The 12,800-nt window shown below is 44.1% G+C and overlaps 1 protein-coding gene across 2 annotated transcripts in view; it reads right to left on the bottom strand.

Moving 5' to 3' along the window:
• LOC126471606 (protein Wnt-16-like) overlaps positions 1-12,800 on the bottom strand; it is an 803,254-nt gene that overhangs the window by 372,524 nt on the left and 417,930 nt on the right. For both annotated transcript variants that reach the window (XM_050099842.1, XM_050099843.1), the window contains exon 2: positions 5,765-6,054. In XM_050099842.1, the coding sequence (XP_049955799.1) occupies positions 5,765-6,054 (290 nt within the window). The remainder of the gene's footprint in view (positions 1-5,764; positions 6,055-12,800) is intronic.

Below are 12,800 nucleotides of genomic sequence, written 5' to 3'. Positions count from 1 at the left end.
TAGTAAACTACACGTCTGCAGTCGCTAGTGCAAGGATTTCTGTACAGGCTGAAGAGATTTCTAAGACGTCATAGCACAGTCTGTAACAATGCGATATTTCAAATTCTCTTGGGTCGTCAAACCTGTCTATAGACTTTCTCTCAGAGTTTCCCCTAGAAAAAGAAGACCAGTGGAGTCTGTTGTGGGTTGGCAGGAGAGCCAACACCGTTTTATTAGAGGAAGCCGGAAGGCACGCGTTTTAGCTCACGCAGGCTGGCGTGAGGTCTGGAACAGGTCAAGGAAGTTAGAATTTAGAAAAACGGACGTAGCTGGTGGAATACTTAACTTTAATCCATAAATGGTGAACGTAGCTCTTGACTGTACATTATTCACAATATCAATAGTAACTGAACATGGCGCCTAGCTAGGTCGTAGCAAATGACGTAGCTGAAGGCTATGCTAACTATCGTCTCAGCAAATGAGAGCGTATTTTGTCAGTGAACCATCGCTAGCAAAATCGGTTGTACAACTGGGCGAGTGCTAGGAAGTCTCTCTAGACCTGCCGTGTGGCGGTGCTCGGTCTGCAATCACTGATAGTGGCGACACGCGGGTCCGACGTATACTAACGGACCGCGGCCGACTTAAAGGCTACCACCTAGCAAGTGTGGTGTCTGACGGTGACACCACAGAGTCAAATGAAGCGTAAGTGTACGCTATTTGATAACGATATAACGTGTTATTCGGCGACCAGGAAAGACCTGAGTGAGCGCTTTCCTTGCCACAAGCAAGTAGTTCGCTAGGCACTCATCGCGCTGGCGGCACATACATCTCTCACGCTATATTATCTCAGATGTCCAGCCTGCCGCGGCCAGAGCGATTTCCCAGCGGCCAAATAATGCATATCTCTTACATTCAGCTTTCCACGAATTTTTTCAAAAATGCGTCAAATGGCTCCGAGCACTATTGGACTTAACATTAGAAATTAAATTCCTTTTAAATTTTGTGAGAATTACAACGCGTTATTGCAGGCGAACCAAAATTTTAAGCTTAAAACATGTTCCACTCTTGAGAATTTTAAAATATCGTCGAACTACTGTGATGGGTGTTCTCTCATTGCCGCGAGTGGTAGCCGCGCTGTTTGAGGCGCCTTGTCACGGTCCGTGCGGCTCTCCCCGTCGGGGGTTCGAGTCCTCCCTCCGGCATGGGTGTGTGTGTTGTCCTTAGTGTAAGTTAGTTTAAGTTAGATTAAGTAGTGTTTAAGCTCAGAGACAGATGACCCCAGTAGTTTGGTCTCATAAGATCTTACACAAATTTACAATTTCCAAACATCAGTCTTCAAGTTTCCGCGAAAGAAAAAAAAAAAAAGAAGTGGTTCAAATGGCTCTGAGTACTATGGGACTCAACATCTGAGGTCATCAGTCCCCTAGAACTTAGAAGTACTTAAACTTAACTAACCTAAGGACATCACACACATCCATGCCCGAGGCAGGATTCGAACCTGTGACCGTAGCGGTCGCGCGGTTCCAGACTGTAGCGTCTAGAACCGTTCGGCCACCGCGGCTGGCTTTCTGCGAAAATAAATATAATTCTTTGCCTTCTATTGACTTCGCCTAGTCTGCTCTTTTCATTGAGCACCACCTCTAGCTAGCTAATTGCTTCACTCTCTCATAAGGTCTCTCTTTCTAATGAGCATTTTCACGCTTCCTAAATCATAACGATCTCCTAGAAAATCGTAGAAGATCTGAAAATAATTCCACGGTTGGGCACAGGTATGGGCTTCCGATTCATGTAGTCGTTCCTATTGAGAAAGTAACTGTGTCGATCACCAATGATAACAAACTCCCAACTTCAAGAAGTTAAACACTTCAAAACACGAATTCCGGCACATACCGAGCGAGGTGGTGCAGTGGTTAGACACTGGACTCGCTTTCGGGAGGACGACGGTTCAATCCCGCGTCCGGCCATCCTGATTTAGGTTTTCCGTGATTTCCCTAAATCACTCCAGGCAAATGCCGGGATGGTTCCTCTGAAAGGGCACGGCCGACTTCCTTCCCCATCCTTCCCTAATCCGATGAGACCGATGACCACGCCGTCTGGTCTCCTTCCCCAAAACAACCAACCAACCAACCGGCACATAGAGCTCAAAATTCGACTCGGACACCGCGCGAGGGCAGCCGACCGACTCATCTCTATACCGCGAGCTCCAAGCACAAACTGCTCCACGAAATTGTTCCAACATTGGGATCTTATAGGTGTACAGCCCCCGGAGGAGAATGTGGGCTCACCCATTAGTTAGTTCATGCTCGTGCTAGTAGAAGATTTATTTATTTATTTGATATTTTCTTTTAGTCTGTTATGTATACAAAAGAACAGACCACCGAATGTTCCACATGAATTGCCATGAATATAGCACATACTATTTGTAACATAGTTTAAAATGTACTGGTAATAACTAAGCATTATGCTGTTTAACTGGGGTTAACTGGGGGCGGGGGTAATCTACATAGAACACACATAAAAATCCATACTACCACTTGGCCATCTGGCGGATAGATGTCTGTTCATTCAGATTCCAGAAGGCACACTCTACTCGTCTGTAGATTACAAAGTTTGTAATGTATAATTCTGGGTTACTCTATTATACAACACCTTACTTCACAGCACACTACACTACACTACTGTAATTGGTATCAGAACCAAGTTAGGTCTCTCCTTTGTCTGGATGGTTAGCTCCGGGCACACTGAGGTACAACTCAGGATCAACAAGGGCTGCGCTGCTATGCTATCAGAGGTGTAGAGATTGGGGGATGGCTGTCAGGGTCTCGGGAACTCCTTTCTGGTCCTCAAAAATGGTTCAAATGGCTGTGAGCACTATGGGATTTAGCATCAGTGGTCATCAGTCCCATAGAACTTAGAACTACTTAAACCTAACTAACCTAAGGACATCACACACATCCATGCCCGAGACAGGATTCGAACCTGCGACCGTAGCAGTCGCACAGCTCCGGACTGAGCGCCTAGAGCCGCGAGACCACCGCGGCCGGCTTTCTGGTCCTCCCCGTGGCTCATCTCCTCACTTCTTCCAGAAGGTTTTTTAGGTGGATGTTTTGCCGTGGCGCGTCTCGTTATCATGATGTATGGCCTCCTCTTGGTTCTCTCAACCATGCAGGTTTTCTGTTCATAAGCTGATATTTTAGCTGTAAATGATTCAGCTATGCCACGGTTCCTCATTCCTTATTATGGTATTGACCGTTGTATTACCAGAGACGTTCATGTCTTGGGCTGTAACATTTTTTTCAAATGGCACATTCACAGACGATGTGATCCCCGGTGTCGATTGTTCTACATTCATAACTGCCTGTGGTGCACTGTTGCATATTCAGTAAGTATCTGGGATATGGACCATGTCCCTACAGGTAGCGTATAGCTCACTTCGTCGAAAGCAAGTGTCATTCTTGTTCTTTGTTGTATGTTAGGAAGGAACTGGTATGTTCTCCTCCCTGTTTCTGCCCTGTCCCAGATATCTTGCCATCCCCTATCAACGCATGTCCTAATTTCCTGGCTCTTGTGCACAGCGTCTCCGTTACCTTGTCATATTCGCCCTTTCTGAGCTATTAATGTTTTCTTCTCTTTCTTACGGTTAGGCCTAGAGCTAGTAAGCCTAATATTACCAACAGAACCTCAGTCGATGTTGTTCTGTACTAGTAGAACACCTCTCTTAGTAAATGATTCCTGATATTTTATAGCAGTTTACTTTCATAGCTGCTGGGACACAGTTGATGTCGTGCGAAAGTCACGCAAACCTTGAAGGCCACGACCGCAATCAAATTACTAGCATTATGGAGAGACTGATCCATCATCTTGCGGCTGGATAAAACTACAGTCCACCGATGATGAGAGAAATTATACACTGCCTGATAAAAAGTATGTGGATTCCCGTATGTGACTCGGAATGAAGCAGTAGATGTCACGAGAGCCGGACTCACCAGTATAAAAGGAGGCATGGAGTACTGTGGGATCAGTGGAGGAGTAACAGCAAAACGTGTCGGTCAGGACAGCTCAATGTTTTTGAAATTGGACAAGTCATTGGATGGCAGCTGAGGAAAAAATCCACCAGGGACGTTTCAACACTTCTAAAAGTACACAGATCGACTGTTTTCTGTAGTTATTGTGAAGTGGAGACGCGAAGGAACAACCACAGATAAAAACGACAATTCATACCTCATCTACTGACGGACAGGGTTCATCGAGAGTTGCGGAGTGTGGTTGTAAAAAATCGCCTGAAATCAAGGGAAGGCGTTACTTTTGTGTTCCAGAGTGCTAACAGCTAGTACAACGAACGTGCGTAGGAGTTAAAAAGGCCGGGTAACAATGGTCGAACAGCTCGCCATATGCCACACATTTCTTTAATCAATGAGAAGCGACGCTTGAGTTGGTGTAAACAGAGCGTCACCACTGGACAGTGGATGGCTGGAAACGACTGATTTGGAGCGATGAATCACTGTACACCCTATGGCAGTCTGACGGATGGGTCTGGATTTGACGAAGGCTTAGAGAACGTTGTCTGCTATCATGTGTAGTTGTAATAGTAAAGTACAGAGGAGGCGGTGTTAAAGCATGGGTGTGTTTCCGTGTTTAGGATGTGGTGTGTTGTGTTGGCAGAAGAACCAACACCGTGTTACGAATGGAGGCCGAAATGCACGCGTTTAACTCACGCAGGCTAGCGTGAGGAGGGAAGAACTATACTGACGTGAGGTCTGGAACATGACAAGGAATGAGAATTCAGAAAGCGGACGTAATTAGTTTGATACTTAACTTTAATCCATTAATGATGAACGTCGTTCTTGACGGTACATGATTCACAATATTATCTGTTCAGAATACATTCATAGTAACTGAATATGGCGCCTTGCTACGTCGTAGCAAATGACGTAGCTGAAGGCTATGCTAAACTGTCGTCTCTGCAAATTAGAGCGTATGTAGACAGTGAACCATGGCTAGTAAAGTCGGCTGTACAACAAGGGCGAGTGCTAGGGAGTCTCTCTAGACAAGACCTGCCGTGTGGCGGCGCTCGGTCTGCAATCACTGATAGTGGCGACACGCGGTTCCGACGTATACTAACGGAGCGCGGCCGATTTAAAGGCTACCACCTAACAAGTGTGGTGTCTGGCGGTGACACCACACTGTCCTCTTATTGTTCTTAAGAAAACAGTAAATGCGGAGAAATTGAACACATTTTACAGCATTGTGTACTGTGTACAGTAGCATTGCAGTTCGGAGACGATGATTATGTCAGCATGACAATACACCCTATCATAAAGTACATTCCTTAAATGGACTGGCTTGTAGAGAGTTCCGACCTGAGCCCAATGGGAGGAGTCAGAAAGTCGACTTCCCTGCAGACATCAGCGTCCAGTATCTCTACCTCCTGTAGTCTTGGTTCTTGAGGAAGAGTAGGCTGCTATTCCTCCACAGACATTCGGACACCTCACTGAAAGCGTCAGGTTGCAGAGTTCACGTCGTCATACACGTCAAGTGTGAACACGCCGCACATTAGTGTCTACTGATAGGTATCCAGATACTTTTGATCTGAGAATGTACATTGAGCATGATCCATCTAACACTTATCATTGGCACTATTCAGTTTTAATAATAAAGGCTAATTATTTGAATACACCATGCACAAAAAAATCTTCGGACATCGCTCTGAAAATCGTTAATGTGACGTCAGAGAAAGCATACAAAAGCGCAGAAGATACTTGTGCAGTAAGAAAGAGAGTCGTACCTCTCTTGAGGATGTTGCCAAAGACGCTCTGCTCGTCGTTCTTGGTGGTGCAGTTCCAGCGCTCGTTGCGGAACTGGTACTGGCACTCCTGGATACCGCGGCGCGCGCCGTCGGACACGGAGTGTATGGCGCCCGGCTTGTCCACGCACTCGGCCACCTGCTGCTGCACCAGCCCGGGCAGCGACGAGCAGAGCGCGCGCGCCTCCGTCAGCGGGCTGTCCGCCTGCACCTCCCCCGCAGACGGCTGCGCCGGGCCCGGCGTCGGCGTCACGCCCACCACGCCGAGGTACCTGCGCACCACCCGCTAGACTCGTCTCGTTTCCAGAAAGAATTTTCAAGCTTTTCTCTAACATACTGAGATCATTTGTTTCCCGCCTTCGGTCGAGCTCATATGACATCAGCAAAAAGGATGGCTAACACAAATTCGACCATTATAAAAGCATACCTCCACGGACTGCATAATACATGCTAACTCCTGTCACCCAATGTCACAAAAACTTGCATATTTTCGCCCCATCTTAACAGACTGCCAAATCTACCACTAGAATCACCCAAAATTAAAAAAGAGATGTACACACTCCACACATTGAGCATAAAAAAAATTTGGCCCTAATATCGTCACTAAATTATAACGAATTTCAACAGAGTGCACAGCGAAATACTACCAATCAAAGAAACAATATCTAGAAAGAAAACAAAATACATTCCAAGTACTTACAAGAGTCCAGTCTTGGACTAAATTATCGCATTATTCGGACCACTAACAACCTAGAACTGCGATTATGATCAGGTAACACTAAACGAGTGGTCTATGCTAGCCCTGATTTATACCGAAACACATGCAACAGCTGTAACTATTTCTACAAAGGCCGGATAGGAAGAAACTTTCTCTCAAGGTTTAAAGAACACATTAGAAGTAGCGATAACCACCAAATAAATTTTTCTCCTCTTAAAATACCGTTCAACACACTGTATATAGTATTGAAAACGCATTGTAGGTACTTCAAACAAATCCGAAAGTTCCTATCATGAACATTCTCGAGGAACTTGCAATTCTTATACGTATAAGAAACCAACCACAAGACAAACATAGCTTAAACCTCAATACTGTTTAAAAAATGTTTTGAAATATTCGAAAAAGAAACCGGATAAATTCAAAGCGTAGAGTACGGCCAAAGATGACGCACACCAAAATAAAACCTTAACATCGTTGCTCATATACATAGTCTGGAAACATATGTCAGAGCGTCATTCCAGTACGTACGAGAATGTCATAATTTACGAAAAATTACCAATTTTAGAAGTTAACAAAAGCATACACGCCGAATGAGAAACATCTGTCCAATAAACACCTAAAAATTACTAGCACCTACGATTGTTGTAAACATACAGCCCTCATACTTTGTAAACATATGACAACGTAGCTGCTAAAGTGCCAAGTTACTGTCATTACAAATTTATTACTACCTTAATTCAGCATATATAGATCCACAGTCAAAATACAGTTGCCAACTATGTTAAATGTATGTCAGTCCATCTACACAATATACACTGACAAAGCAAAACATTATGACCACTGCCCAGCACGACTCTGTATGCCACATTGTGGGCACGTGACGCGTAACAAAAGTATATAAGCGGAGCAGACACGGACGAGGGGACGAGGGTTAACACTGGCGAAGATATGGGCTTCGAATGGGTAAATCCATTGAGATAAGCGACTTTGAAAAAAAGGGCAGAGTGTTATTACGCAGAACCTATGAACGAGTATCTCGAAAATAGCGAAGGTGGTCAAATGTTCACCTGCTACTAGTGTGAGCTTCTACGGAAAGAGGTAGAAGAACAGGGAAACTACCACCAGGCGCTACATGGTTGGACGTCCCCGACTATTCACAGAACCTGGGATTCGGAGGCTTGTCTGCTCTGTAAAGTAGGATAAATGGTGATCTGTGGCATCTCTGTCGGAAGAGCACAATTCTGGTGCACACACAAGTGTTTCGGAGCACACTGTTCATCATACTTTGTTGAACATAAAGCTCCTCAGTAAACCACCCCTACGTGTTTACGTGTTGATCCAACGACATCGACAATTACGATACAGTGGGCACGGGATCATCGGGGTTTGACTGTCGATTAATGAAAACGTGTCGGCTCTTCGGATGAATCACATTTTTGCTACACTAGATCGATGGTCGTCTCAACAAACGCCATCACCGAGGTGAACTGCTGCTCGAAACGTGCAGCGCGCAACGAACGAAGGCGTGGGAACAGTGTTATGCTATGGAAGACATTCTCCTGCGCTTGCATGGGGCCTGTGGTAGTAATAGATGACATGCCGACAGATGCGAACCATCTGCATCCCTTCATGCTTGATATCTTCCCCGTCGGCGATGTCATGTTGAAGCTGTCTGTGACTTGGAGCCAGAACCGTGGTATAGTGGTTTGCGGATCGTTATAGTGAACTCACGTTGATATCTCGGCGACCAAGTTCGCCTGAAGTAAATCCTATGGAACTCAATCTGGGTCGCTATTGGGAGCCTTCACCGGCACGCAAATCAGCGGCTCGTTATTTACGCGAATTGCATGAACTGTGCGTAGTTATTGAATGTCACATACCTTCACAAACCTACAAACAAACTGTAGCATTCCAGATACGCGGAATCAGTGATGTATTTCATTCCAAAGAGAGAAAGAAAGCTATTAAACTGGTAGTCATAATATTTTGCTACATCAGTGTATGTGTAAGTAGAAACCCATGTTTTTCTATAACATAAATATATATAATGAAAATAAGGTCATCCAAATTGTATCGCAGGTCCCTCTATAATGTCAGATCTGCAGTGGAAGTGAAAAAAATATCACTCAGCACTCCTTACAAATGGATAATCCTTTCACTACAAATTTCTTTCGATGTGAAAGACATTAACGTACGTTTACTTTAATTAATACCACTTTCAAAATTTAAAAAATGAATATTTTTGGGCCGTTTTGTTTTCCATTGCGGGTAGGGGTTGGACGTAATGACATGTTCATAAGAACCTCCAATGTTTCGGACGACGACTGTGAAAAAAATAAAAGACATTCAGAATACAGACATACATGAGTGAATAGAGCATCCCTCCAATATTTTACTTGATATTACAGGTGCTCAATATGGGAATGTTTGAAGCGGCAAACGCCAAACGTGCGTGCAGTTTATTGACACGTAATTCTCGGGAAGGCGCCACAGCAGTCCGCTTTGCAACTCTGTTCATTGGGCTGACTATCTGCAGGCGCAACCAAATCCGATGCGACAATATGGTGGGGAGAGGAGCAGACGGTTAACAGCGAAACTTGAAGATACACAAACTACAGGTGCAAGTCGTAATTATAAGAATTCTGCTAAACATAAGCAGGTTTTGGTTTACCAGTTCGACTCTGATACATAGTAATAACATGCAGCAAATCCCCACTGGCTCACTGTAGTACTGAAAGGGTTAAGGTAGTCTAATAAATGCAATGTTTCCTGACCTCTGAAAATTATGTGAGTCAGTACCACACCAATGCTTAATAAAGAAAGACGACTATACAGTACATGGGGTATCAAATAATTTGAGACTGAATCGAGGATTTCTCTGTACAGAAGATGCATAGTCGTCGACAGACGAAGAAGTAACATCTGGTGTGTCCCAGGGAAGTGTGATGGTAGCCTTTCTGATCAAGTAGTGCATTAATGACCGAACAGACAATATTAATACTGACCTCAAACCTTTGCAAGTGGTGCAGTTACGTATAATGAATTCTCTCTCATAAGAACTGCGTAAATATACAGTCAGGTCTTGATATATTTTCCAAGTAATTCAAAGATTGGCGCCTCCCTTTAAATGTTCATAAATGCAAAATTTTGCAATTCACAAACCGTAAAAATGTAGTATTTCATGTCTACAATATCACTGAGTCACAAATGGAATCGGTCAAGCTACACAAATTCTCTTGTTTAACACCCCCCTTAGTGGGGATGTAAAATTGAATAATCGTACAGGCTCAGTAGTAGGTAAAGCAGGTGACTGACCTCGGTTTATTGGTAGAACAGTGGGGAATATTCTTAGTCTACAAGGAGAAACGAATACACTTAGAACACACTTGTGCGATCCATCTGAGAATATTTCTAAAGTTTTTCAAAATCGTAACAAATAGCACCAACAGAGACAAGAGCATTTAAAAAGGAGTGGAGCACTAATAATCACACGTTTTTTTGCCCCCTGAGAGAGCTTCACCGAGATGCTCAAAAAGCTGATCTGGCAGGCGTTTGAAGATCCCGCGAAAGTTCACTTACAAAGTTTGAAGTGTCAGTCTTAAGAGATAATCTAGGAGAACACTGCAACTCCCTACGAACTGCTCCCTTGGGGATCATGAAGATAACAATAGACTATTTATGGAGCACACAGCAGCATTTAAGCAGTCAATCTTCCCGGGCTCTATACGCAAATGGAACAGGGAAAAAGCTTACTACATGGGAATTACTCTCTGCCACGTGCTTCACAGGGGTTTCCAGAGTATAGATGTAGATGTAGAAGCACTTTAAAACCTCGGGTAGCTGATACAAAACCCTCTCAGTATTTTAATGGAGTCAGTTTGCAGGGTGTTATCGACGTATAGTGAAACATACTATCTCTTCCTGTCGTTGACGAAGTGGCGACTAGAGTTAGAGAAGCATTTGTTGCCTTAACGAGTCACAAAAAACCTTCATTTGTACCTCTATCTGCAATTGTTCTGAACTGCTAGTAAGCCTGTAAATACTATGGGTATTTGTTGGTCAACTGACATACGGAACACTACAGACTCCTAAGGAGCGCAAATTGTCGGTGCTCGAATTCATCATCACAGTCGGAAATGCGTCCATCATTGCTGTATTTATGGCTATGGCAGCACACAGAATTAGTGAGGAAACGTCACCTGATACGTACAACACGGAAAAAGTAACAGTAATTACTTAATGTGGGTTATTCCGTGTCGTTGATAGAGAAGGGTGACTGTATCAATTTGACGTAAGGGACCCTGGTGAGGAAACGAGCGGTTCGAAAGCTATAAGCGAAAATTGTTCAGATACTTCTGACAGTGGAATGCACCGGTCCTGTTTTTGCTAAGAGTTTAGAGCAGGCAGCTTTCAGAGGTGATAGTATGGATCAAACCAAGGGAAAAAGTCTAGTGAATGTGAGCTTTAAAGTGCTACATTTAAAGATCTTTCATTCAAGACACTCCTATTCACGAACTTATTGTGTAATGGCGTGCAAAACCTAAGGATGAAAGTAATTTTCCTGTGCTGTATCACTGCCAATTAACATACTCAACATGAAACATGATCCATGCATAAAAATAACAGTTACAGTATAGTAAGAATGTAAGTGAAAGAGATGCGCAGTGAAACAAACAGAAATGACACTATTATTCAAAGACCGTAATTAGAATGTCACCGCAATTCGTGATGATCCCATGGACAATGAGAAAACGGAACATGGCTCTTAATATGGTATATGATCACCGCTGAGGGCAATGCGGGCTCTGCATAGTGGTTCCATGGCGGTCGCTAAGGTTGATAAGGAGTCATTGTGGGAAGGCGTTCCATTCCTCCACCAGTGCGGTTGACAACTGCTTGATGGTTGTTGGTGCTTGTGGATGCGGACGTGCTGCAGTAGGTCTCCCCAACGTGCTCGATGTGATTGTAGTCTGGGGAACTGGCAGGCCAGTCCATTCACCGAATATCCTCTCGTTCCCAAGCTCCCACACCTGCACTGTTCTATGCGGTCGCGCATTGTCAGTGAAGTCAGGACGAATGCACTCCTCAAAAGACGAACATGGGAAGGAGCACAGTGTCAAAGTAACGGTGACCAATAGTGTGTACCGCGTTCAAAGTTTTGGAGGTCAGTAAGCCCATGCAGTATTTTTCCTCCCCAAAACATGTCAAACGGACGACCAAAGCGATCAAGTTCGAAAACGTTTCTCGGTATATTACGTGTTCACACCTCTCGCTATAGAAGGATACGTCCACAATCACTGTTCAGACTGAATCTGCTGTCTTCGAAAAAAAATTACGCACCCCACTCCTCCTTCGTCCAGTAACTATGCTCTTGGCATTATCAAAAATGGTGCCGCCGATGTGTGGGTGTCAACAGAACACGATGTACTGGTCGTCTAGCACAGTGACCACACAATACAGTCGCCTTGACACTGAGGACCGTGATATTACGTGTCTTGCAATACTGTTAAATGAAGTTGCAATTTCACCCGTTGTTTGACGTGGGTCCTTTCCTGCCTCTTGCATAATGTAGGGGCCATCTGCTGCTGTAGATACAGCAGAGCCAGTTGTCCAGAACGCTCCCAGTCAACGCACGTGAAATAATGCTGTGAGCTGCACTCAATGCACGTCGTCCTTCTCCCAGTTTCCCGATGATTCTTTCCCTTATCACGTCATTTAAATGTTGGTTCTGGGCCATGTTATAATGAAGAACACCATCACAGTGCACCATAACCTCTCGCCGATTGTCACACACTGACCTTTCCCGTTCCTTCAACTGCCTCGTTTTGCGTGGCCAGCCGCATTTACAGACACGCTAATCTCACACCGTGTGACTTCGAGTTTTCTGTGTACGACTCGGATACTTCTGGTAACATGGTCCCTTACTTTCATTCTTTTCCAATAAGTTGTTAATATGTTGGTTTAGCTGTATCATCCGTAAATTTGCACAGTAGTGTGAATAATTGTTTTCAGCCATCTGCAGATGTACGAAAAATTAGAGGTATTCACAACGAGCCAAATTACCCCACTAAATTATTAAATAAATACTGTTTCTTTAAATAAAATACATGTACTGCTTAGTTACACTCTAACCACTTACATTACTCGCCGTGAATGGTTGCTTCATCATTAAAATACTGAGTGAGAACTAGAATAGTACATTTACAGCAGCCACATTAAGCCATACGTAAAAATAAGTCGGAAGGGGAGCTGAGAGGTAGGAGCTGATGGGCAGATGAATATATAAGTGGTCTTTAATGG

Source organism: Schistocerca serialis, chromosome 3 (genome assembly GCF_023864345.2).
Source record: "Schistocerca serialis cubense isolate TAMUIC-IGC-003099 chromosome 3, iqSchSeri2.2, whole genome shotgun sequence".
NCBI lineage: Eukaryota > Metazoa > Arthropoda > Insecta > Orthoptera > Acrididae > Schistocerca > Schistocerca serialis.
Note: the sequence above shows the minus strand (reverse complement) of the source record. Positions and strands in the feature narration are given on the sequence as shown.